The 24,881-nt window shown below is 35.0% G+C and overlaps 1 protein-coding gene and 2 non-coding genes across 4 annotated transcripts in view; 1 reads left to right on the top strand and 2 right to left on the bottom strand.

Annotated features, from left to right (window-relative positions):
- Positions 1-24,881, bottom strand: part of LOC129263112 (MAM and LDL-receptor class A domain-containing protein 1-like) — a 158,035-nt gene that overhangs the window by 90,925 nt on the left and 42,229 nt on the right. The window contains exons 43-71 of one of the 2 annotated variants that reach the window (XM_064101201.1): positions 24,491-24,575; positions 23,557-23,703; positions 22,852-23,003; positions 22,122-22,314; positions 19,366-19,506; positions 18,264-18,529; positions 17,748-17,780; positions 16,326-16,410; positions 15,554-15,724; positions 14,605-14,864; positions 13,907-14,000; positions 12,880-13,011; positions 12,019-12,269; positions 11,443-11,533; positions 10,671-10,808; positions 10,037-10,159; positions 8,941-9,165; positions 8,181-8,369; positions 7,310-7,483; positions 6,804-6,986; positions 5,813-5,950; positions 4,947-5,072; positions 4,580-4,665; positions 3,836-3,995; positions 3,012-3,301; positions 2,226-2,336; positions 1,753-1,951; positions 493-759; positions 148-275 (exon numbers count right to left, since the gene is read on the bottom strand). In XM_064101201.1, coding sequence (XP_063957271.1) covers positions 148-275; positions 493-759; positions 1,753-1,951; positions 2,226-2,336; positions 3,012-3,301; positions 3,836-3,995; positions 4,580-4,665; positions 4,947-5,072; positions 5,813-5,950; positions 6,804-6,986; positions 7,310-7,483; positions 8,181-8,369; positions 8,941-9,165; positions 10,037-10,159; positions 10,671-10,808; positions 11,443-11,533; positions 12,019-12,269; positions 12,880-13,011; positions 13,907-14,000; positions 14,605-14,864; positions 15,554-15,724; positions 16,326-16,410; positions 17,748-17,780; positions 18,264-18,529; positions 19,366-19,506; positions 22,122-22,314; positions 22,852-23,003; positions 23,557-23,703; positions 24,491-24,575 — 4,638 coding nt within the window. The remainder of the gene's footprint in view (positions 1-147; positions 276-492; positions 760-1,752; positions 1,952-2,225; positions 2,337-3,011; positions 3,302-3,835; positions 3,996-4,579; positions 4,666-4,946; positions 5,073-5,812; positions 5,951-6,803; positions 6,987-7,309; positions 7,484-8,180; positions 8,370-8,940; positions 9,166-10,036; positions 10,160-10,670; positions 10,809-11,442; positions 11,534-12,018; positions 12,270-12,879; positions 13,012-13,906; positions 14,001-14,604; positions 14,865-15,553; positions 15,725-16,325; positions 16,411-17,747; positions 17,781-18,263; positions 18,530-19,365; positions 19,507-22,121; positions 22,315-22,851; positions 23,004-23,556; positions 23,704-24,490; positions 24,576-24,881) is intronic. The other variant, XM_064101202.1, reaches the window with a different exon arrangement.
- On the bottom strand, positions 21,221-21,292 carry TRNAQ-UUG (transfer RNA glutamine (anticodon UUG)). Its single transcript has one exon. It is a non-coding gene; the product is annotated as a tRNA-Gln (tRNA).
- TRNAQ-UUG (transfer RNA glutamine (anticodon UUG)) lies at positions 21,811-21,882 on the top strand. The gene has a single exon. It is a non-coding gene; the product is annotated as a tRNA-Gln (tRNA).

The raw sequence follows: 24,881 nt of genomic DNA, 5'->3' as shown, positions 1-24,881 counted from the left end.
TTTTTCCGTTTTACATCCTCTCTGCATCCGTAAGTGCAGTGGGACCAAGCCTTAAAACAATTCTTTATTGAACCTTTATAAGGAACTTTACATCATATTTAAACTTAACATATATAATACTAAGGTAAATAAGAGTCAAGTCTATACCATGTGTTGGTATTGAATTCGACCAGTGTATAGGACAGCTTGCTGCCAGGCTGTCCCTCGTGGCTCTGATCGGCGATAGATGATCGTCTCTTCGCTTGGTGAGGATTTAAAAGACACCATTAAATCACCTGAAAAAGTTTTAAAAAATGGGCAAAAGAAAATTCAGCATGTATGCACAAATTCTTCCATATTTACCACGTTCACAGTAGAGTTACCAATGCAAAAAACTAATATCCAATCAGGAGCATTACTAAGGATTAATAATACTGGAAAATGTTCTCTGTCCACTTAAGACATAATAAAAGGTCATTGACAGAAAATAAGATATATAACAAAATTACTTACTTTGCCCACTTAAGACATAGTAAAAGGTCATGGTGCAACGCGCACTCGTCTCCTGTATGAGCGGTCCCTGTAACCTGGCGTAGTCACTGGACTGCGACTGCGCAGTGTAGTCTACCACTATATAGTAACCAGACCCTGTTGTGTGATCTGAGCTGGGTAAGGGGAGGCTGGGAGGGGGCGTGGTCGATCCTCCCTGTAGTATCCATGGAAACAGGCCTGTTGGGTCGTTGGTATAACCGCATTGGTCTGATTCAAATGTGCAGGAACCTGTAATTTGGGTCAGAATGGCGGGAAAAAATTACATGTGGAGAACGATTTCAACATTCAGTACATTATATGAATCACTGCAATTTACATTGCAAAAGTTTAGTGATTAAAAAGATATCAAAAAAATATAGATTGATGGATGGATTTGTAAAAAGGTTGCAAACCATCGTCTTACCTCATTTAGTACGGTCTCTTAGGCATACGCTCTCGCCTCCTTGTGTGCTTTATGCAATTTATCTGTTTATCAATTAATGCTACACTACTTACTTTAGGAAAATAAAGGATTGAAACAAAATCAATTTCATCTTTAAAAAGGTGTCTAAGGCCCGGTAACTTTAAGCTTAGCCATTGATTGTGGGGCCGATGCACTGATTATTATGTATGATCAATTGTAATAAAGAGCCCCACAATCAATCACTATTACATAAAGTCCATAAGGGCCCATTACATAAAGCTTAGTGATCAATTTCGGGAGCTAATTTCTACGATCGATTGCATCAGTTATGAACCCCTAGAAAAAACAGCATTTGCTGATAGGGTGTTCCATCCCACGAAAGGTAAATAAATAAAAAAACAAAAAACAAAAAACAGTTATAGTGTGTAATCAGAGGGTCGTGTGTTCGAATCCCACCATGTCCTAGCGTCCTTTGGCAAGGCGTTAATCCACACTTTGCCACTCTCCACCCAGGTGTTAAATGGGTACCCGGTAGGAAGTGAAAGCCTATATGTAGTATGCCTAGCAATTGAGTCTCGGAACTCTTGTTGGAATGCTCCCCGGGGAGTGGAGAAGGTGCATACATTGTATGCGGGCATGCAAGGATCCAAGGACCGGGGTAATAATATGTCTGTAAAGCGCTTAGAGACGTCGTTCCGACGTATTAAGCGCTATCAAAATGCGGAATATTATTATTATTCATCAATCATAAAAATCAACACCAAAACAATCGTTAATATTTATTTTATAACACCCAGATATTTTTCTATTTTGCATACCACAGTTAGCCTCATCGGAGTCATCCTGGCAGTCAGGGAACCAGTCACAGACCAGGTTTCCTGGGACAGTCTGTGAGCCGTCGTTACAGGGGAAGGGAGGCTCCGTGGTCCGTCCGCTACAGGCTCCATTGAACAGTATCAGATCATCAATGGCGATGTCAGATGAACCTTGGGCCGATAGGACGCCCTCTATGAGGATCTACAAAACACATTGACAGAGGTATTTATTTATTATTCAAAACATTGTATATATATATAAAGATATATATAAAGGGAGAGAGAGAGAGAGAGGGAGAGAAATAGACAGAGAAGTGATGGGAGATACTAAAAGACAAATAGAGACCACTGAGACATCAATGGAAGCTATATTTTCTTCTGCATACCTAGATTAGACATGTTATAGAGAACAAAAGGGAGAAAGAGAGACAGAGATACAGTACAAAAATGAGAGAGCAAGGTTTTTTTTAGCATACCCTATACTGTGTGGATGTCTGGAGATTGAATTCCCCATAGTTCCATTGGTCAGGTAGAGACCCTGTGTAAGCCAGTAATATTTCAGTTCGATCAGCAGTCTCCCATGCTACCTATTATGACCAAAAGAAAATCACAGTTTGTAAATGAAAGCAATGACAGCCTTAATAGATTAAAAAAATAAGTTTAAAGAATGAATATAACCTTGCAATTCATAAACAATTTACATTCTACTCTAATCGTTAACAGTTGGATGAATATCCCTTGACAAAAAGAGATATATTTATCGAAAAACATTCAATAGATTTTTATATGTACACATATCAATAGAAATAATACTAGCTGAGTTTATGTAACCTCTCTTCCAGAGGAAACAAAGCTGAATTATTACTAGGGCTGGGCTACCACATTTTAGCTTGAAATGTCGGTTCCAGTGCTCAGTAAATTAAAGTAACTAATTTGGCTAGCAACTACCATTTACCTCCCAAGAGTTGAGAGTAGCACACATAAAAAATTCCATCAAAACATATATTCTCAATATTGCAATCGGGTTTCTTATGCTGCAACATATTTTTCAGTTATATTTGAATATGGACTATCAAGCATTTAAAGTGAATCAGGATTCCTGAAAACAAGTGTTGGTGATTAATCTTATGCTTGATTTTCATCATTGTTTGTACATTGTATTCAACGCATTCAGTCTAAAAAAGAATGTTCTACAATGATTGGTAAGCTTTATGTTATGGAACCTAATCTTTCTTCTCCTTCACAAAGCAATATATACTTACATTCAAAGTTCCAAAGTTAGAGCCACTTGCCACCATGTGGTACCAGAGGGAAAAGCATGCCACTCCGTTGCTCGCATCTATACTTGAAGACTCAAACCTTGCACGGGTTCCCTGCCCGCCGCGGGTTGAATCAATATACATGTACCATCCAGAGGGCGTCCCAGTGGTGTGGTCAAAGGTCGGTCCGGTGTACGCACTTCCGGTTGACCCACTGTGACGTAACCAGTCTATCTCGTCTCCGGTTTGGACGTTGGACCAATCACAAGTGTCGACCTCGAAATTGCAAGTTCCTAGCAAAATAAATTTATAGAGAGTAAAATGACAAAGAGATCAAAAGTCAGAGAGTACTTTTAATTCATTGTAAAGCCCAAGTACACTCTTCAAGCATTTTTATCACTACTACTAGTATTGCTAATACTACTACTACTGCTACTACTACTACAACTACTAAGGCCCGTGGACCGGCTTTGAAGGGGGGGGGGCTGAGCATGCAAAAGATTGTAAGGGGGTGGGCTAACCCAACCCGCCCCCCCCCGTTTATGCGGCCTCTGCCTGCTATTATTAATACAATTACTTCTACTTCTATTACTACTTATTTTTCTACTACTACTGCTACTATTCATACTACAACTGCTATTAGTACTACTACTAATACTATTAATATTAATACTACTGTCGCTGCTATTATACTAAGTACTACTATTCTTAATACAACTACTTCTACTACTGCTCTACTATTAAATAAATATAGAGATAACTAACTAAATGAATGAGTAAATACATAAGCAAACAAATGAATAAATTAGTAAATAGACAGGTCAGACCTGGTTGTCCAGTGCACTGGCCATCATTGACCTTGACATCATCCAATGCAATATATTCATCCAAGAGAGCAGACTGGACGTCCACCTTGAAGGTGAAGATATTCTGGTAGGTAGAAGATATTTCTAGAGATCCCTTCCGCCAGAATCCTGATGTAGGGTCCTGCAAATATATAGGTTCATAAAAATACCAAAATAAACACAAATGTTTCTCATAACATGGTATGCTATGGAGATGATGATTTTAATCAAACACAGATATTTATTTTAGAGTTATAAATATGTATTTGACATATTAAGAAACATAAACACATATAGGATTACTAAAATTTATATGCATTACCTTGAATTGCTTGAAAACAGGACAATTATAACAATATTTGCAAAGGGATTAATAATAATAATATAACAATCATTACTCCAACAAATATGCCAAGGAACAAACAGATTCCTTTATACAATTCCATACACAACAAAACTACTGCGTTAATAAAAAAAAATTACAATGGAGTCCCATCTGTTTTATCTAAAATAATACTTATTAAGAAAGACTGAAAAGTGCATTCTTGTATTGGGAAACCAAGGACAATGTGTTAAACCTCCCTAAACAATAATACATCATGAAGTACAATGTAACGTAATGGTTAAGTTCTAAACACAAACAATCCTTATCTACAGATATACATGTAACTGTAATACATGCAAGGCACAATGTTATGGAATATCAATATTAAATAAATAACTCACCGTAAAACTTCGACCTATTGAATTTGGCATGAGCTGGCCTGCGTCATCATAATAAAGGGCTTGCACAGTGAAAATACCAAAAATATCTGGATGGAGAATAGATAAGAAACAGAATCGTGACACGTATAATTCATTTACCAAAAAAAACCTTCTGAAATACGTCGAGTGTCGTGGAAGTAAATTTCCCTATCTATTATCGTTCATGCAAGAAAAGAGGTCGACTTACCACTCAATTGCTGCTTTTTTTCACCAAGTTTCGAAAAAGACTTCCTGATTATTCTTTATCCAAAAGGGGATTTGACAATAGGTTTTCTATGTTCTTAAATACGTCATGTCTCTCTTATCATTCACACAAGAAATGACTTACCACTTAAGGAATACCAGAATTCAACACATCTGTAACCACTCAATGGCTTGGGGTAAGGAGGTGATAATAAGCGACCATTATCTCCAATTTGGGGGCGCTGTCCGGTGTTGACCCTCATATAAAATCCTGCATGGGTGAGATTGCATTGGTAAGCTACATCATAAGACTGATAATCATCGAACAAACTCAAAATTAGGACTCTAGAAATTGTAATTATGAAGGGCATATTGGTTAAGTATGTTTCCTTTCTTTGGCATTAAACAAATTATCAATTGTGATCGGTCACTATGACCATTCCACGAGCTTGAAAATATTGGTTAATTTCTACACCCCTACTCTTTTGTTAATCAATTATCCTAGTCCTGCTGCTATAGCTCAATTCTGCAACTCATTCATTTCAGTTAGAAATCCTCCAAACTTGTCCCTCTTTCATATTTTACAAGAAGTGCCCACCCTTCCTTTATATTTTTCAAAAAATTCAAGGACAGCAATTACACGATAAATGAATGACAATGAAATAATTCAGAGACAAATGAAAATCAGTGGTACTTTATCGTTACATGATGAATAGTCCTATATTTTCACTGACAACTTTTAAGGCTGTGGAATTGCTTGCAACTCATTGGCTCATAATTACTGTCGAGATGTGATTAAATCACATCTATTTTGCTGAAAGGACAATGAATTGCATGGACTAAGCTGACCATTCTGAGGTGTTTGATTATTGTTTTAGTGGCCCAAACATGGAGTAGTGTGTGCACAGTGCTTTGTAACTGACAGGAAAAGGCGCTATATCAAAATACCTTTGGATTGGATTGTATTTAAATAGGTACCAGAATAGCAGACATGAAAACTGACTGACTCACCATCATTAGTACCCAGGGTGTGGTCTATGGGAGGGGTGAAAACAATAGACGCTCGTCCATTCTCTCTGGACCAGTCAAGAGAATCAGTGTTGTCATTCACGTAGTTGCAGATGGTGATGTCTTCAAAGTCACAAAACACTGCGGGGAGAATTAAACAGAATGACCCGTATTCTACAATCTGGTCTAAAGTTGTGCTTCAACTATGGAAAGCCAATTGTGACAAAAAGTCTCTAGGAAATGAGGTTGAATCTATCAGCTTATTTGGCAATCTAAGTATTTAAAACTGTGTGAAAATAATAACGCAAATGATTTCTATACAATTCACGTATGGATAAAGAACTCAGTAAACATAGAAAGAATTACAATGTAAAAACAATCATTTTCATTATATTTTTAATGATTTAGACCATAGTCTAACTTAAACATTACTTCTGAATATGGACCAATGAGTTCCTCTCGACATTTTTGTGTTATTTTATTGTTTTTAATGCTTTAAACAATGGGTATGTTTGAGAGGGACACAAATGAAATGGGATCTGTGGTTTAGTTATAAAATCGCAAAAGGGAATGATTTCAAAAGAAAAGGGTTCACCCGTCTTACCCCCAAAAGATGTCAATATCAAAATCAATATTGTTACTATATTATTCAAATGCCTTTACTTTTAATTATGCCATTTCTTAAAAGATATCTTTGATTTTCAAAGGTTATAGGGTAATAATACATCACACAATATCGGAAGTTCTCGGAACAAACAAAATTTAGAAGACAAAATTTCCGCCTTCAGGCAGTACGGGGGAATATAATCAGGTCTATAACCTTTTCTAATTGCTTAATATGGCCATGTTAAGACAAATGAGTGAATATAATAAGATGACAATAGCATTATATTTATTAAGTGCACAAGCTATAATACTAATGCATTCTGCAGTGAAACAGGTATATGGATATTGGCAGTGAACTCAGTAAGATTCAAAATAATCTTTTACTTACAAAGTTCGGGGCAAGGCCCATCTGATATGATGACGTCATCAATGGCTATGTCACCTTGGTAACCATCCCCGGCCACGCCCTCAATATATACCCTCTGGTAGATGGCATTGGTAGCAAAGGGTACCTGACCATGCACCCATTGGTATCCTTGCTCCCCTGTGCGCGTCCACAATATTCCCCCATCTGAGAAAAGGAGATGAAGAAGAAGGAGAGGAGGTAGGAGAAGACCGCCATTTATAAACTATTTCATTTCAATACATATACTGGATATTTAAACAAGAAAACATGCAAACGAATAACTGAGTGTTATGACTTAAATATGGAAACTCCATTTATAGACAAATGTAATGAATATATATATATATATATTCATTACAACCCCAAAACAAGAAATTCGGTTTTTAAACGATGTCAAAGTAAAAATGGTTTGAATGGTGATCTTAGTTAAAGAAGATTAATCTAAGAAAGTAGTGCACCTTTCAGGGCTGGTTGAAAATGAAAATTACCTGTTACCCCGTCGTCAATGCCTGTGCCAATGTTGAGTGTGTTGACATGGAAACCGTACATAAAGTACCAAAACTCTATACAGGATGTGACGGCAGGGGGCGGTATAACATCACTATAGACCCTAGCCTTTTGTTGTCCGGCTTGGTTATTTGAGTCTATCATTGCATAGTAGCCTGAATGATTAAAATCAAAGGAAAGGTTTTAACATCACAATTTTTATTTGTTAGCAGGTAAAACAAAATTAATTTGGGAATGGGATCAAACAACAGCGAGGCAGAATCATCAAAATCAATGTCACTGATTCATTTTATTCATGGTTATCTTTATTTACAAGGTATGCTATCCAGGAGGTTCCCATTTTATTTCACTATATTGTCTTATCAAATAAATATGAAGGTCAAATTTTATATGGATGTTTTTTCCATTACAATTCTCAGAACAATAATACAATTTCAAACTTCATGAAATAGCCTTACATCAATCACTAAAAAATCAGCAGTAATCTATATATTTTTTACTTTACATAGAAGATGTTCTTTTCTTATTATGCTCTAAACCAACAGTTCTGAATAAACAAATTAAAAAAAATAAAGATATATAATCTTAGTACAACTAACCCATTCCTCAAATACACTTTCCCCTGCTCTACTCCACTCGATCGCTACCCTGTCCCCTTTTAACCACACACATACCAAACACACCACACACAATTTAACTCTCAACAACAAACTCGGTCTCTTTCACACATGGACGCACACACACCCACCCACCCACACTCACACCCAATATACACTCTCCTAACACACGTGCATCGTCAATTCACATTTTCGAATCGTGCCTGAATCAACACTCTGTCACATATGCACACACCGTTCTTATTTTGCAATGTGTGATCGGCAGATGGTCCCGTCCCATCATTGGCTCCGGACCCTTGCTGCAACGACCAATCAAAATCGTCGTTAGAACCCTGCACCCAGCTGCAGAGGGACCCATCATCAAAGCTGCAATCCCACTGGCTGGGTTGTCTAGTCACTGGTGGTACGAAAGTCGTTGTTGGAGCTGTGGATGAACAATGGAGGCAGGGATAAAATCACATGTGTGACCCGTATCATAATGTCAAACACACAGCACAACATTTCTAACCAAAACAAATGTTGCAACCTCTTAAAAACATGCATTCTGGGCTGTCTTTTATAATTTACCCAAGCATTTGGTCTAGTAGGGACTGAAATATTGTGAGGGGGGGGGGGCTGCTTGGTCTCCAGATAATCTTAATAATTTTTCACTGACTTTTTTTGTCACGAAACTTTTACATCCAAAGTGTGCATCAGATCCTTTAGTTTCATCATAATATTCAAGGAATTGCCCTTTAATGCAGCTCAGTTACTTCCCTCCTACACATAAATATTATGTATTGTTGAAATTAAAAGGTAGGTTTGCCCCTTAGTAAAAAAAAAATCATTGCATACATGTATGTCCACTTACAAGATGCTAGAATTAATTTTTTAAAAGACTTTATAGAGTTTATAGGGGTCTAGAATGCTACTATACTGGTTCAAATTTGGAGATCTCAGCTACGCTACCTTACAAAAAGAAAAGTTAATATTTTGAACAAATATATAACACTCACGGTTACTTGTACAAGAATACGGGAAATACGCAATGTCATCCAATGATATATCTCCTGTGAAACTAGATGAATCAATGGCCTCAAAGGTAATGATATGCTCATAGCCCGAAGAGACATCAACTTGCCCGAGTAGCCACCTGTTGCCCTGGTCGCCACTGAGAGTCCAGATCATAGATTCCGGACTGCTGGGCAGCTCTTGAAGGAATATGTTCAAGGTACCCATGTCTAATAAAAGAATTAGAGATGACAGGTTATGTTTTCTTTCGGAGTATCTCACAAAGATTTGAGAGTGTGACTTAGAGACACTCTTAACTCTCGAGATGTGTGCATTATAAAGGACATTACTGCATTAGTCAAACCATGCCAAGACAAGTGACCAGTGTACGCTACTGTGTATTAACCAATGAGTGCATTAGATATCATGCATTTAAGCATGGCTTCAAGGGGGTGTTGCACCCAAATATTAGCAATCCTGCCAATTTGCAATGACACTTAAAATTGATATATTAATTGTAACTATAATAAATTGATTGTTAATTCTTGTTGCAAAAAATAAATCCAGTAATCAAATACAAATTTACAATCAATGCCAGACTTGTGATTGATTGAGAACCCAAATTTGACTTGCAATTGGTTGCAGGTTGCGTGCAACACTGCATAAGTCACTATTTAATTCTTTGTGAAACACAAACCATACTCTGGTGATGATTTGATTTAGATTTATTTATTTCCACATTCCATTATCAAATGTATATGAAAGTGTAATCATTTTTTCTCAGCATAACATAATAAAAATCAAATGCCATAGTGAATAACATATGATACATACATTCTAACATTCTAATTGAAATATAATTAAACCTGAACATTTTTTTATTATTATCTGATACTTTGTTAATACTGTATATTGTACTGTTTTTATCCTTTTGATGGTTGAATAAATAATTGAATTGAATTGAATTGAATTAAAACATATAGCATATATCGACGTGATACCTTTTGTAATGTAGGAGACCTCCATCTTAAGCTTAGAGCTTGAGATTAATGGAGGCCTTGACATATACATATAGATAAATACAAGTCGTGTTAATTTTACCTGCACCAAACATGTGATACCAAAAGGTGAAACATCCAGTGGGCGTGGCCGAGAATATTTCAGAGACCAGTCTCGCTTTCTCATTGGTTGCAGAGTTGGATGTCTCAATGTAGATATAATGACCTATAAGCAAACATATGGTAGATACTAAAACTATAACTCTATTTGAAATATGATAAAGTCCTTTGCTAAAATAATTTTCTAAATCTGCTTTAAAAATATTGAAATTATATCACTCGATGTGAAATAAAATAAAATTTGGTGTTCAAATCATTTTCTAAATCTGTTTAAAAATATGGAAAACCAATAACATGAAATTTTGCTTATACATGTACATGTATCTTCATAATGTTTAGGCCTACTAATCTAATTTTCTTGCTTTCATTATAATCAATATTGAGGCCACCATCAATTTCAGGTTAAAGCGCTATTATGACAATATTGTTTATATTATGGATTATTTTGTATTATGTAAACAGATTTTATAGTATGTTTTGTACAAAAAAATATTTTGAACTCAGAAATAAATACAAATAAATTAAAGTAGTACATTTGTTCCCCTTTTTTAAGATCAGTTATTTGATCTCATCTACTATCAGTCTTTACATTTACGTTATAACGTGGTCATCATTACCTTGAATTGTTCCGAGGGTGTGGTCAAAAGGAGGTCCTGTGCTGTCACTGGGCGTGGCTCCAGAGTGAAGTAGCCAATCAAAATCATCGTTAACATCATTTGTCCACCCACAATGAAGACTCTCAAATGTACAGTATCCTGTAAATACAATTTGCAAGGGTACTTAGATATTTACTTTCAACCCTTTAAAAATGTGATGAGCAAATCTGCCAATGAATTCGTCTCCAGGGTATAATCTAAGCTGCTAGTGATATATCGTGTCATGCGAATTATATTCTGCTATATCATAGATTGTCATCTATCTAGTTTTCAAGAATAATCCCATATGCAGTTGGAGAATTAAATATTGATGTTATAACATAGTTCCACTTATTATGCTTATGGAAAGTAATGTATCTTATATTATGTTTTAAAATGATGGTATAATAAAAATTAAATGGTTTGCTAGAACCTATCACGTCACAAGTCATTTATTTTAGATAATGACTGATACTAGAGACTAGTTCTATTGACTGGTTAAAGGTTTGAGATGAAGGTGTTTTATCAGGATCCTCATTACTATCTTATAAAAAAACATATAATACATACATCATTGTTGAGCTAAAAGAATAATTGCACAAATTTGTTACCTTTGAAACAGAGAAAACGACCTTGGCTATTCCTCAGGTATATTAAAACTGTTCAAAGGTACCTTGTGCATATAATCCTTACTAATGCCCTTGATGATGTGTAATATTTGTACCATTGACTTCATTTGTTAAGGAGTTATTACCTGGTGGTGGGCAGGACCCAAACTCGATGTTGATCTCATCAAGGGCCATGGCTGTACCATACACTGAGCTCAGGGATCCAACGAATACAATCTATGGTGAAATAAAGGTAACATAAAAAACAATTTCTGAGAAAATTGGGACGTCCTACTGAGAGAATGTTCAAGCCGCGATTTATATAAATAGTATAAATAACATCAAAACAACATTTCATTTTTTTTAAATAGAAGAATTATTGAATTTCAAAGTTAAATATTATTTTATAAAACATGTTTGCATATAAATAAGCAATAAGTGGGCCAATAATGTCATTTTACCATGTCCTTTTTTATTACACGAATCACAATTGTTTCATGATTTTATACATGTATTAAATATATATTCATCCTTGAAGGACAAAATTTAAAGAACCAATTTTTATTGAAAGTTACATATATTTCAAACACAACATACGTATATGTATAAACATCAACTCATTTATTTTTTGAAAAAAATAATTGTATTTTTTAGTGCAAAATCATCAAATTATGCTCATTCTTTATGGTTTTTCTTTTTTGTTTTAAAGAAAAAGATTCTACCTCAACATTATCTCCAGTAATGGTACCACTACCATATGCCCATCCACCCATGGAATTGATGGGCGTGGTCCACAGGGGTGCAGAAAAGACCCCATTTTCTCGTGAATGGAGCCGGATGTACCCATAGCCATCATGATAGTACCAGAACTGCACACAGTAATCAGAAGAGGAGAGGTTGTAGGCGGGGCTTATAATCCTTGCCTCGTCACCGTCGCTGTGTGGCAGTAGTGTGTTCACATAGATGAAATTACCTGTAAAATTTCAAAGATTAAAGATAAATGAATATAGCTGGATATTACACAGTGAAATTGTGTGAAAGTCTGTAAAACTAAGATTAATTGTCACAGCTTCGATCATCACCTTAGATCGGTAATCCTGGGTTTTAGGTAACTAAGTTATTTGCACATTAAAGAGGTCGCTAACTTCACCGCCACCCAACTCATCCCAGCGTATCACACTGTTAAAAATTGATGAATAGCCCTCCCCTATTCCCGTGGGTGCTGGCACCCCACCCCTTCCCCCTCCTCTCTTGGTAGAGGTGGGGTCAGGGAAGGTCTATCAATATTAAATGGCAGTGTGATATAAGTTTGGTGAAGTTAGCGGTCATGCACTCATGGTTGCAAATAAGTTAGTCCCCTAAACCCAGGATTATCTACCTCTGGTTCAGGTACATAAACTTTTTTTTAAATCATGAAATACAACACACGGAAGATCACCAACACAGATGAGCACATGTTGGACAGTGTATTTTTCTTATCATTATTCGGAAATAGACCAACATTTGGATCCGATGTCATCATATAGCTAATTTCTCAGCAATTACATAACTTCTTCCAGAATCCTTGACGGAGAAATACATACCGGTTGCGGTGTTTGAACTCTTATCAACCGGAACGGTCGAATAGGATGATCCGGTTCCTCGGATCCAGTCTAAACCGTCATCTGTACTGTCTTGCTGCCAACCGCATAAATCTTGTTCAAATGTACATTGTTCTGTATTCACAAAGGTATGGAGCATGAAAGAATCTTATTAATGCTTGCTAAGATAAGGTGGGAAATGAATGTTTGGATACTGATATAATATATTAAACTTTCCCTTGTTCCCCCGAGGTATAGAAATATCAGATAATTAATGAAATATCACATACTGTCATAGATATTTGAAGTAATCTATAAAAGTAGCATCTGAAAGATTTTTGTCAGAGTATAACAGTGTGTCTATCAGAAAGTGATGACTGCTAATTCAGATCAAACTCTAAACTGAGTTTGATATGAGATTAAGTGGACATTGCATTACATTCAGTTCCAAACTCAACTGTCAGTCAAAAAAAAAATCAAGGGTAAGCCCTTTGTTCAATTGAAATTTGTGATATATATATGTGTTAAATTGAAAATAAACTTATGCTTGATTTCAATAGGAAATACTAATTTTTTTTTATGGTACAATATTTCAAAGATATATTTTCAAGGTAGAATTCAATACAGATGGATATAGACCTTTATATAGACGTTGTGGTGTAGCGGTTCTGACTCTCGCCTTGTAATCAGAGGGTCGTGTGTTCGAATCCCACCATGGCCTAGCGTCCTTTGGCAAGGCGTTAATCCACAGTTTGCCACTCTCCACACAGGTGTTACATGGGTACCCGGTAGGATGTGAAAGCCTATATGTATTATGCCTAGCAATTGAGTCTTGGAACTCTTGTTGGAATGCTCCCCAGGGAGTGGAGAAGGTGCATACATTGTATGCGGGCATGCAAGGATCCGATGACCGGGGTAATAATATGTCTGTAAAGCGCTTAGAGACGTCGTTCCGATGTATTAAGCGCTATATAAATGCGGAATATTATTATTATTTATGTATAGATAAAAATATAATAAAAACACTTACTTTGCTGGGGACAAGAAGACGATGCATCAAATAAGATGTCGTCCAATGCGATATCACTTTGGAAGTCTGATCCTCTAACTGCCTCAAAGATTAACTACATATGAAACAAAAATATGAATAGAGAATCATTGACAATGTGAAGCTATCAATATAAATGATGAAATGTCAGGGGTTAGCTGCAGTGATGAAATCAGTTTCCCAATGTATACGGATTGTATATACAATACTAGTAATCCATAGGGGAGAATTCACTATAATGAAGACCTCTAGAAAATTATTTAAAAATGAATCCAAGACAGCTCTTCATGGTATCAAAAAATACATCAGCTCATGGTTAAAGTTCCTAGGTATGTTGACTCCATTCCCCTTGAAATCATCTCTCAATAAATGTTAATATTCTTTTGGAAACATTCACTCAAAGGGGAAGTTACATTTTAGAAAGCCAAGTTATGATGGTAAAAATGGACTTCTAAAGGTTATGCCGTGCCGACCAATGATGAGTTTCTTACAAACAACAAACTATGTATTGACAATCAGGAATTTACGACTTCCGTTTGTAAAGAGTGAAAAGAAGAATGGATCAGAGCTTTTGAAGTGTCTTTGGCTTTAAAGGTTATTCCGCTTTTAATTGCCAAGGTAAGTTGATCTTAGCATTAGTGACAGAAGTGGGCCCTGATCAAATCAGAAAAAAGACCCACCTGATAGTTTTGACTTGATATCAAATCAAGCTGCTGATAAATCCAAGTATTCCTTAGGGTACCGTCCTGTCTCCACACCAAAGTGGTTGTGCCATCGTAAATGTTGTAAAGATACAGGTTAAGTGCTCCCATCGTTGTACCATACATATGGATCCAGAATTGGAGACATGCCCCTGTAGGCGTGGCGGGTATCGCCAATGATCTCACCCGGGCTGTGCTACCCAAAACGCCACTTGACGCCTCAAAGTATATGTAATATCCTGCATGGGATTTTAAAATAATACATTTTTCATGGAAAGAAACAGCTCAAAGTCTAAGATATCTGAAATGTAGGTAATTACTTCCTACACTTTCTTTCAGATCGATACAAAAAGCCTTCATAATAATACCAATCATTATCTTAACATTTAGCATGTGTCACTTTCAGGAGAGAGAAAAAAAAACTATTGGGGATGAGCCTTGTCCCCATAAAAAAATTATAAAAAGTTACTTTCAGAAAGGCTCTTTTATAAAACAAAGAATAAAATACAGACAGTGGAAGGACTTGATCAAAGGTCTCCTAAACCCTTTCAAAGGTACAATGTTTTATTCTTTTACTTTTATCTTTCCTTAATCATGGACAGTTTGTCATCATTACCAAATTTATCACATTATTAAGTGATTGGTAAACTAGATATATAGGCACATAATCTTGACAACAGTAAATTTATATTTTTATGATATATTTTGTATAATTATAAAATGGAAAAGAATAAAATGTCAAATATTCAATCCCAAGAAATAAGGGTAAATTTTTATTTAAAAAATGATAAGGTGTTTGTCAATATTAAATAGAAATTTATGAATAATCCAAATCAGAAGGTAACAAAGTAGAAAGCCTATTAAGAAGCCCATAATAATTAATATTATCTAAAGAATTGAACAATGTATTCTTTTAAGGGTTGCTCACCTGTGCCAGTCGTATGGTCACTCGTCGGACCAGTTGATGCGGACGACGTTGAACCTGCATATCTTGTCCAGTCAAAGTCATCATTGGTTTCCTGTACCCATCCACATAGGGACATTTCAAAGTCACAGGTAACCGTGTCATAGAGGGTTGGGTCAGCTTTGCTCGGGAACACTAGAATAACAATTATGGGAATAATATGAATGAAAGAATTTAGTGGCTGACAAGATTATACATAGAAATTCGTCGCTACATAGATTATCTCTATCTGAATGAAAAATATACAGATGTAAATGGGAGAAATGGAAGGAAGAGCTTTAAATGTTAACCATTAACGTCTACTATTCTAAAATAATTATAATGAATAATAACTGAATAAAATTAATAGTAGAATACCTGAAAATGGTTAGAAAAAACAGTATCATAGTGCATGCAATGCATGAACATACACAGACAAAAACAATCATTGCCAATCCATAGAGAAAAAATGAGAAAAAAAATACAGAGAGGATATGAACATTGTGAAGAACAACACTGAAGAGAAACCCTTTTTTGTTTGGGGGAGGGGCAGGCTGAATGAGGAAATTAAAGAAATATTTATGCTTATAACATGACACATAATATTTTTAGCATCTAAAATCTATATCAATCATGTTGTGCACTTTATTTGGTGAAAATCAGAAGTTAGAAAGAACTTTAAAATATGATTTTGAGAGCAGGTAGGGGGGGGGGGGGTGCTAAACAAATAATAAAATAACCCCACAAATTTGTTTACCTGGGCACACTTGATCCTGAACAGTGATGTCATCAATCGCTATATCGCCATAGTAACTGATCCCTGTTGATGCCTCAATGATGATCTGAAAAAAAAGATTGATTGATGCAGAAGAATATCATTACATAAATTCACTTAAAAATAACTTGTGAACAAGATTGAATATAAGGATGAAAATTCAAGTCAAAGGGAAAAGGTTACAAAAAGAAAACAAATATGAATTGAGAGGAACCATTGAACATTATATAAAAAAAATAAATGAATGTGAAAAAGGGTTGGTGTTAATCCCAATATATGATTTATAAATAGAGGTATTGTTGTGAGTATAAAAATAATACACTGTACTCAAGAGGTATTTGAGAATGAATACAATAAGCTTGGAGCATGGAGTTGTTTGTAATTGCAGCGGATGGGTTTACAAGTGATAAGAATAAAAGTGTTTAACAATTAAGTAACTTTGCTTCTCAAAAAAAAGAAGAACAATTTCATTTTGCAAACCTTGAAATACGGTGGCATACAAATATGTTTTTCTTTTCCCAAAATGCATCAAGCGAATTCTACAAAATTGTGCATAGGATGGGGCTATTAGTGATGAATGCAATATATTGGTAAAATTAGATGGAGTACTCTAATTCCATGTATCAAGTAACAAATAGTATGAAAAAAATGACATTAATCAAAATCATTGACATGACAGCAATCAGAAATTTGTGAAATACATGTATGTTGAAAATAATGAAGATTGCTACAACTGAAAATGCTAATAATGCTGACTGCTTTAGAAGAGCTGGAATGCAAGGTGAAATTATTTGTTTGATGTGGATTAACCCTTTGAAGCTTATGGGTCCAATTTCTCATAAGAAGATTAGTAGCAAGGGAGGGAAAATTATACCTTTCTTTGATAATCTATTCTTTCGTTAAAAATAGAAAGTGAAATAATTGCAATTGCTTTCAGAAAGAAGGCCGTACTGCGATCAAGGGTTGTGTTATTTTGTGATCAATAAATATATGTATAACGATATTATATTCTGCGTGTTGGATACAGATGAAGATAAAAAAGAGATAAAGAGTACATTTTTGCGAGGTACTGCATTCAGTTCGTACAAAAAGTTGGATAATACTTTGGAATAAACTTTATATAATGAAGGTAAATGGACTGCAAAATTCTGGTGTAGATTTAACACCAGCCCGGAATCTATAAATGTCAGCACCAGAGAAGTGTTAAACAACACCAGTTGTTTGCCTCAGATAGGTGTTTTTACAACACCAATTAGTGTTAAAACAGCTTCGCTTCGATTTGATGCCAAAGTGGAGTTGTTTCAATACTTCTCTGGTGTGGACATTAGATACTGGTCTGGTGTTAAATTGACACTGGTGTTTTGCAGTGTGTAATTATACACCTCAATGAATGAAACCCCTTACCACCACCAATGAATCGTGAGGAGTAGGAGTTGGCTGCATAAGTAAAAAAAAATAGTTAAAATGATGTTCACATTTTGTTTTACATTGTTTGTGTTGTTCTATCATTAAAAAATTTATTCAAACTCAGTCACAAAAACGATCGAATCATTTTTGCACAAACATGATAATGCTAATAAACAGTGTAGAGGCATAAAAATCTTGACTCCATTATTATTCTATTAGACCTTGTTAAATACGATCCGAATTTTACTGAAGAAAGAAAGATACATTTTAATCGGTTATTTATGGCAACTAACTCACAAATAAAAGCTGTGCTTCTGTGCTTTCCAGTGGGTTCCCCTTTTTAATATCTGTACTTTATATATATTTTTACATTGTAAATTTTGTTGAAATTGAAATGAAAAAGAAGAAATATAATCAATGAATTTACAAGAAGTATTTCCCAGTCAAGTAAAGCTTATAGAGTTTCCACTAAAAAACCCAAACAAAAACAGACAGAGAAACAATTACACTTACCATCATACCGTCCCCATTCATGACTGAAAACCTTCCTTCCAACCAGCCATTCTGATCGGTGGTCTGCTGACCGGATAATCGCCACTTGAAATCCTCGGACCCGGATAGCGCATCGACGACCCGGATATTGAGCTCCCCGACGGTGGAGCCATACATATGGTACCAGAAGGAGATGCAGGAGCCGGTAGTAGAAGGAAAGATGGAGCTGATAAGACGGGCCTTGGCTCCAACGCCTACCGAGCTTGCTTCGATGTACATGTAAAAGCCTAAGTTTTCGGATAATAATTAATTATGCCAGCTTCTTAATTTTTGAAATATTAACTTAATTGCTCTGCAATTATCATTCCTCTGATAAAAACTGAAATGATTAAATTACAGAGAGAGTGATCCTACCAGCTGTAATACATCAAAGAAACACAGAAAATTTGACCGCCTGAAAAACCTACCAAACAAAGATGATAAATTTACTATCATTATGGAAATGACATGATTACAAAGACTGGTCTTCCGAAAGGTTAAATCTAAGATGTATGGGAGTAATGTTATGTACTCAGAGGACATCAGACGACTGTGAATGATCATAATTCTTGAAAAGCAGGAACATGCCATACCAGCTAGCTATACTAAGAAGCTCTTAATAAACCAGCAGCATCTTGGTAAGCTTAAACTAAGCCTTCTTGAATGACTTATTTTTAAGTGTGGACAGAATCATATCTGGATGTATACGATGCAGGGCCCTCCTGGGCATAAATGCATCGGGTGAGAGAGGGCAGAGTGAGGATTAGAAGGTTCTGTCAATGGCCTTCTTGAATGAGCTTGTCGATGTTGAGTTGATGACAGCGTCATTCAGGTGATTCCACTCAATAATAGTGGATGGCTCAATAATAGTGGATATTCCTTTCCATGTAAACTTGATGCTAAATACTTCTTAATTCAATTCACAGTCAGGTTGTCATGGGTTAATCCCCTTTGACTGTCATTTTTTTATTGAATTAATTTTACTGACCTATCCTGCATATTTCATATATCACTTCATGTTAAGGCAATGTAGTTTTTACTTAGAAGAATAAGTGATCTGACTTGAAATGAAGTGAATACATACCTTGAGCATTGCCTAAGGTATGGTCTGCTATAGGTCCAGTCCCAGTGGTCGGGGAAGCCCCACTCTGTCGGATCCAGTCAAAATCATCGCCTGTCAGTGTATTACTCCATAGACATAAACCAGATTCAAAATCACAGGAAACTGCATGGAAAAGAAACGGAAACAAAGACCCATTAGAAGTCAAGATATAATCATGATGATTTTGTGAAATAACTACAAGGTGCATTTAAAGGACAAGTCCACCCCCAACAAAAATTGATTCGAATAAAAAGAGAAAAATCCAACAAGCAAAAGACTGAAAATTTCATCATTTGGATGTAAAATAAGAAAGTTATGACATTTTAAAGTTTCACTTAATTTCACAAAACAGTTATCTGCACATCCTGGTTGGTATGCAAATGAGGAGACTGATGACATCATCCACTCACTATTTCTTTTGTATTTCATTATATGAAATATTCTTATTTTCTCCTCATTGGCAAGTGAAATAATAATTTCTCCCTGAACATGTGGAATTAGCATTGTTTGATACTATATGGTTCAGTCAAGTTGGTCCATATTGTCAAATCTGTAAAAAATGAAATATTCAAAAATTCAAACAATAAAAAACAAAAGAAATAGTGAGTGATGGACATCATCGACTGACTTATTTGCATGTCACCGAGTTGTGCATATCACTGTTTTGTGAAAAATAATCGAAACTTTAAAATATCATAACTTTCTTATTTTACATCCAATTTTGATGAAATTTTCAGTGTTATGCTTGTTGGATTTTTCTCTTTTTATTCAAATCAACTATTAAGTTGGGGTGGACTTTTCCTTTAAAGAAGCATCCCAGTTTATAAAGTGATTCAACTTCATCAATGTCTCTTTCATGGAACAAATGCAGGAGGGAATTGCGTTCACATGTTGAGAAACAAATTACAATAGTTGAAATCCAGCTCTGCTGCTATGTCAGCATACATCTGGACATCTTTTTTGCTTTCAAGATCCAAAAGCATACGATATGAATAGATCCATAAAGTATCTAATACGAATAGATACAAAAAGCATATGATATGAATAGATCCATAAGGTATCTAATACGAATAGATCTAAAAAGCATACGATATGAATAGATCCATAAATTATCTACATGTAATACGAATAGATCCAAAAAACATACGATATGAACAGATCCATAAAGTATCTAATACGAATAGATCCAAAAAGCATACGATATGAACAGATCCATAAAGTATCTAATACGAACAGATCCAGAAAGTATCTAATACGATTAGATCCAAAAAGCATACGATATGAATAGATCCATAAAGTATCTAATGACAATAGATACAAAAAGCATACAATAAGAATATTAGTAATAAGTATTTATGTAAGTAATATGCATATGACCTGCACTTTAATATAGTCTTTCAGAAAATAAGAAATTGAAACAAAATAAAGACTCCATGAAAGAGCCATGTTCTTAGCTTTTCGTAATGACCCCCAACGATCCCAATGAACCAAAACTGTTACACTCTGAGAAATATCAAGTAACTGACACAATCGACTAGAAAAAAGCAATGTATTCTATTTTACATAAGATCTCTGCTGTTTTGTAATAATATAGCGCAATAACTACTTTTGAGTTCACTATTCTAGTTTATCAGTTTGATCCTTAAAGACATTTTAAAGCCGCCAAACAGATTAGAAAAGTATGAGCACAATAAAAATAAATCTTAATTATTCATGTTGTTAAGTATTCTTTCAATCAAATTAAAATTAATGCAATCAATCGCAGTAAAAACTAAAGAAAATCAAAGGGGAAAATTACATTCAAATCTGCAATGATGATTTGCAAGAAAAAAAAAGAAGGTCCCACCGGGATTTGAACTCGGATCGCTGGATTCAAAGTCCAGAGTGCTAACCATTACACCATGGGGCCATTGATGCAGCTTCCAGGACAACACACAATTTAGTTAAAGGACTTTTTTCTTCTTTCCAATAGCCACAAAAATCATTCTTTAGATTTGAAAACATTACACGAACAATACAAAGAATGTTCACAGCCCCAAGATCTTGCTTAATAGAAGTTAATCATGAATGAATAGAAAATATTCACTAAATAGGCTTCATACACAATTGGTGCTAAGTACACCAAGCTCTGGCAGGCTTTATGAATATCTTTGTTTTCTTGTCCTTTACAGGCATTATACAAGGTCCATGCATACCTTCTAGATTCAATAGACAAAGGGGTGCCCTTGACGACCCCAGGCATTGTCATATATACCAACAAGAACAATAAGCAGTGCTAGCAAACTGAATTCCTTTCAATCTTTCAAATTCAATCTTTATTCCGAGGATTGTTTAGTTACTAGGATTCCAAGAAGCAAATGTTCTTTATATCTTAATTGAACAATGCTTTACCTTCTTCAGTAATTTGTCTTAATAATAACCACCAAAGGCCCCATGGTGTAATGGTTAGCACTCTGGACTTTGAATCCAGCGATCCGAGTTCAAATCCCGGTGGGACCTGTTTTTTTTTCTTTTTGCTGTTTTTTTTGTTTCACTCCGCTTCTGGCCTTGCTGGAATATGTGCAAAATTATTATTTTTTTTTTGGTAAATTTTTATTAATCATATGTCTTTTCATCTGGTTGACATATAGCATTGGAAATATTTTTGAATATGAAATCCGAATTAAGGTCATAAATATTTGTTACATGTTGCTGAAAAAGAATGCCATTTAGTTAAAATAAATCTTATAAAAAAATACCTGAATTTTCGCAAGGTCCATCTTTGTAATCAATATCGTCTATCGCGATATCTCCCAGCTCGCCTGATCCGACAGTTCCTTCAAAGACCACGTGATAAGGAATGGATGACGTCACTGTAACCTGCTGTCCATACCAAGAGTTGCCTAGGTTACCAGCTGTTGACCAAAGGGATGTAGTAAGGTCTGATTGCAACTGTGAAATAAGCATGGGAAGGAAAAGTATCATACACCGAACTATTTTCTGATTGGGATACATGTAGTTTGCAATGTTGATTTTTAAGGTAGGTTAATTTTACCATAAATTTCAAATACTTTAAGTAAATGTGCACGATTCATTCAGTAGGATTATACAAAATTGATTATATAACTATGTATCTCACAAACAAAGCCATTTTTATTAAAGAACAGACACAAACTGTTGTTAAAATATAATTTCCCTTTGCATTTAAATTTGCACAAATCATCAACAGTGCTATCTGGATTTCCAATAAAAAATATGTTTAACTGAAGTTCAATTTTGTCTACAGGGTACTGTTAACAGCATGTGTGTCAAACAACTTGTTAGGAAATGATCAAGTGCTACAGGTCAAAATCGAATATAAATATAAGTGAATAAGCCTGGAGAAAAATTACACCTGAAAATTATATCAATTGGATTTACACTAAGCTTTTTAATAAAATCTTTAAAAAAAAATTGTTCAGAATGTGTTTACATTCTAGTATTGTTTACCTTAACATCCAGTGTATAAACATCTGCTCCATACATATTGTAATAGAATGTCCAACAGGTAATCCCGGATTGTTCAGGGGTGAATGTAGGTCCTATCAGCCTAGCTGTGTCTCCAAGACTCCTGTTCGTGGCATCAATGTACATGTACTTTCCTATGATATCGGGAAACAGCGAAAGAAGGTGATATTGACAGGATGAGAAGTTTGAAAGCAAAACCTTGTTTAGTTTAGAGTTAAACCAGTGTTTGATTATCAGAATACCTTCACGCATGGTTTTGGGGTAATCTACTGAAAAAAATCCATTAAATGTAGGGAAACCATACATGTTTGTATAAAAAGAGTAAAATTATGCCAAAATTGAAATTTTATAAAAACTGAACTAAAATATATACTGGATATTGTTACAAAGTTAAGTATTCTGGAGGGGGAGGGGGATCAGAATGCATATATCTTACTTTTTGGATAATATTGTGTCTATAAAGAAGTAATAAGGTGTTGCAGAAAGTTATTTTATTCACTTGAAATGTTCTGTTTGATACATTATAATCAACATCGTTCTGGTATGTATTTCAAAGCCATTGGAAGATCAATTTCTTTGTTGGAATCAATCAAATAATCTTGAATCTTGAAGTGACGTAACAGCAACACCAGTGACACTGTAAAGTGTTTATGCCCTCTCCGCTTGCTGTCTCGAATCTTGACCTACCATAAACTGTACCGTACGTAGCATCTACATCCGGGCCAGTTCCGATCGTGTCCGTACTACCGTCACCCCACAACCAATCAAAATCATCCGTATCATCTTGTGTGTACTGACATAGGTCAGGGGACTGGAAGTCACATGCATGGGCGGCTGAAAAGGGTAGAAGAGTGACGAATTATACACTCAGAATCTGCATTTTCTTTATCATTTCATTTCATTTTACTTAAAACGTGCCATCTTGCAACTTGTGTAGGCATGATTTTTATTCATATTTTATCCCCACATTTCAAAATCATTTCCTCCCAAAATAAGCAAATAATTGAATATGAATATATTTTTTCAGGCTGCAAGAAGTACTTGACTAAATATACTGTGCTTTATTGCTGACAAGTCAATGAGATAGTGCAAATATTTTTCATTGTTTTTAATTGCACCATGATATTAAATCCCACATAGAAACGTTAATTGTCATGAATAATTGCATATTACAAAGTACTCATGAGTATGCCCATTGAAAATACAAAGCAAAACGGGTGTCCAAATGAGCAATGACTGTACATGTATATACATGTAGATCACATAGTCATTAAGTTTTTGTTTCCTTTAATACCACCATCATGCAAACAAAAATTTGTGTCAGTAATGTTAACTGTTTACAAGTTTAAAGTTTACTTCAACATTTCCAGAAAAAAAAATTGCAAGATAAAAGTACAATATCAAAACAAACACAAAAAAATGTTGAAATAAAAACAGAGGGATAAGTATAAATATGTGACTAGCTTATAACAATTTTTTAGGGGACAAAAGAAGTTAATCACAATTTTAAACGACCGAACCCATAATAACGAAATACGCAGATGTCTACATATAGAGTGCAATGGTAGATATAATACAGAGAAAATCAAATAAATGAAACAAATGAAAATAGTTCAGTCACCTTTACAATCTCCTTCATACAGGTCAAGGTCATCTAGGGCTATGTCACCTGTGAATGACGATCCACGCACTGCTTCATAGATTACCTGAAATAAAAATATTGAATTACTATTGCAAACTACCCTGGTTGTACTTTATAACTGACTTATTTGTTTTATTAATGTTCGCATGTTGTGATCTAAAATGTACAAAGGTTGAAATAAAAGATGGGTACCAACTAAAAAAAGCTTAGGCTTGTCTTGTAAGTTGCTCCTTCAGAAAAATGTATTTGTTGACATTTATACAAATGAATTAGAAGAAATATGACATAGTATTGGATACGTGAAATCCATCTTAATAAAATGAAAAAAGGAGAAATAGCTTTCCTTAAAATTATTAGGTGGGAAAGAAAA

Source organism: Lytechinus pictus, chromosome 6 (assembly GCF_037042905.1).
Source record: "Lytechinus pictus isolate F3 Inbred chromosome 6, Lp3.0, whole genome shotgun sequence".
Lineage (NCBI taxonomy): Eukaryota > Metazoa > Echinodermata > Echinoidea > Temnopleuroida > Toxopneustidae > Lytechinus > Lytechinus pictus.
The sequence above is the reverse complement of the archived record's forward strand: the minus strand, read 5'-3'. Positions and strand labels throughout refer to the sequence as shown.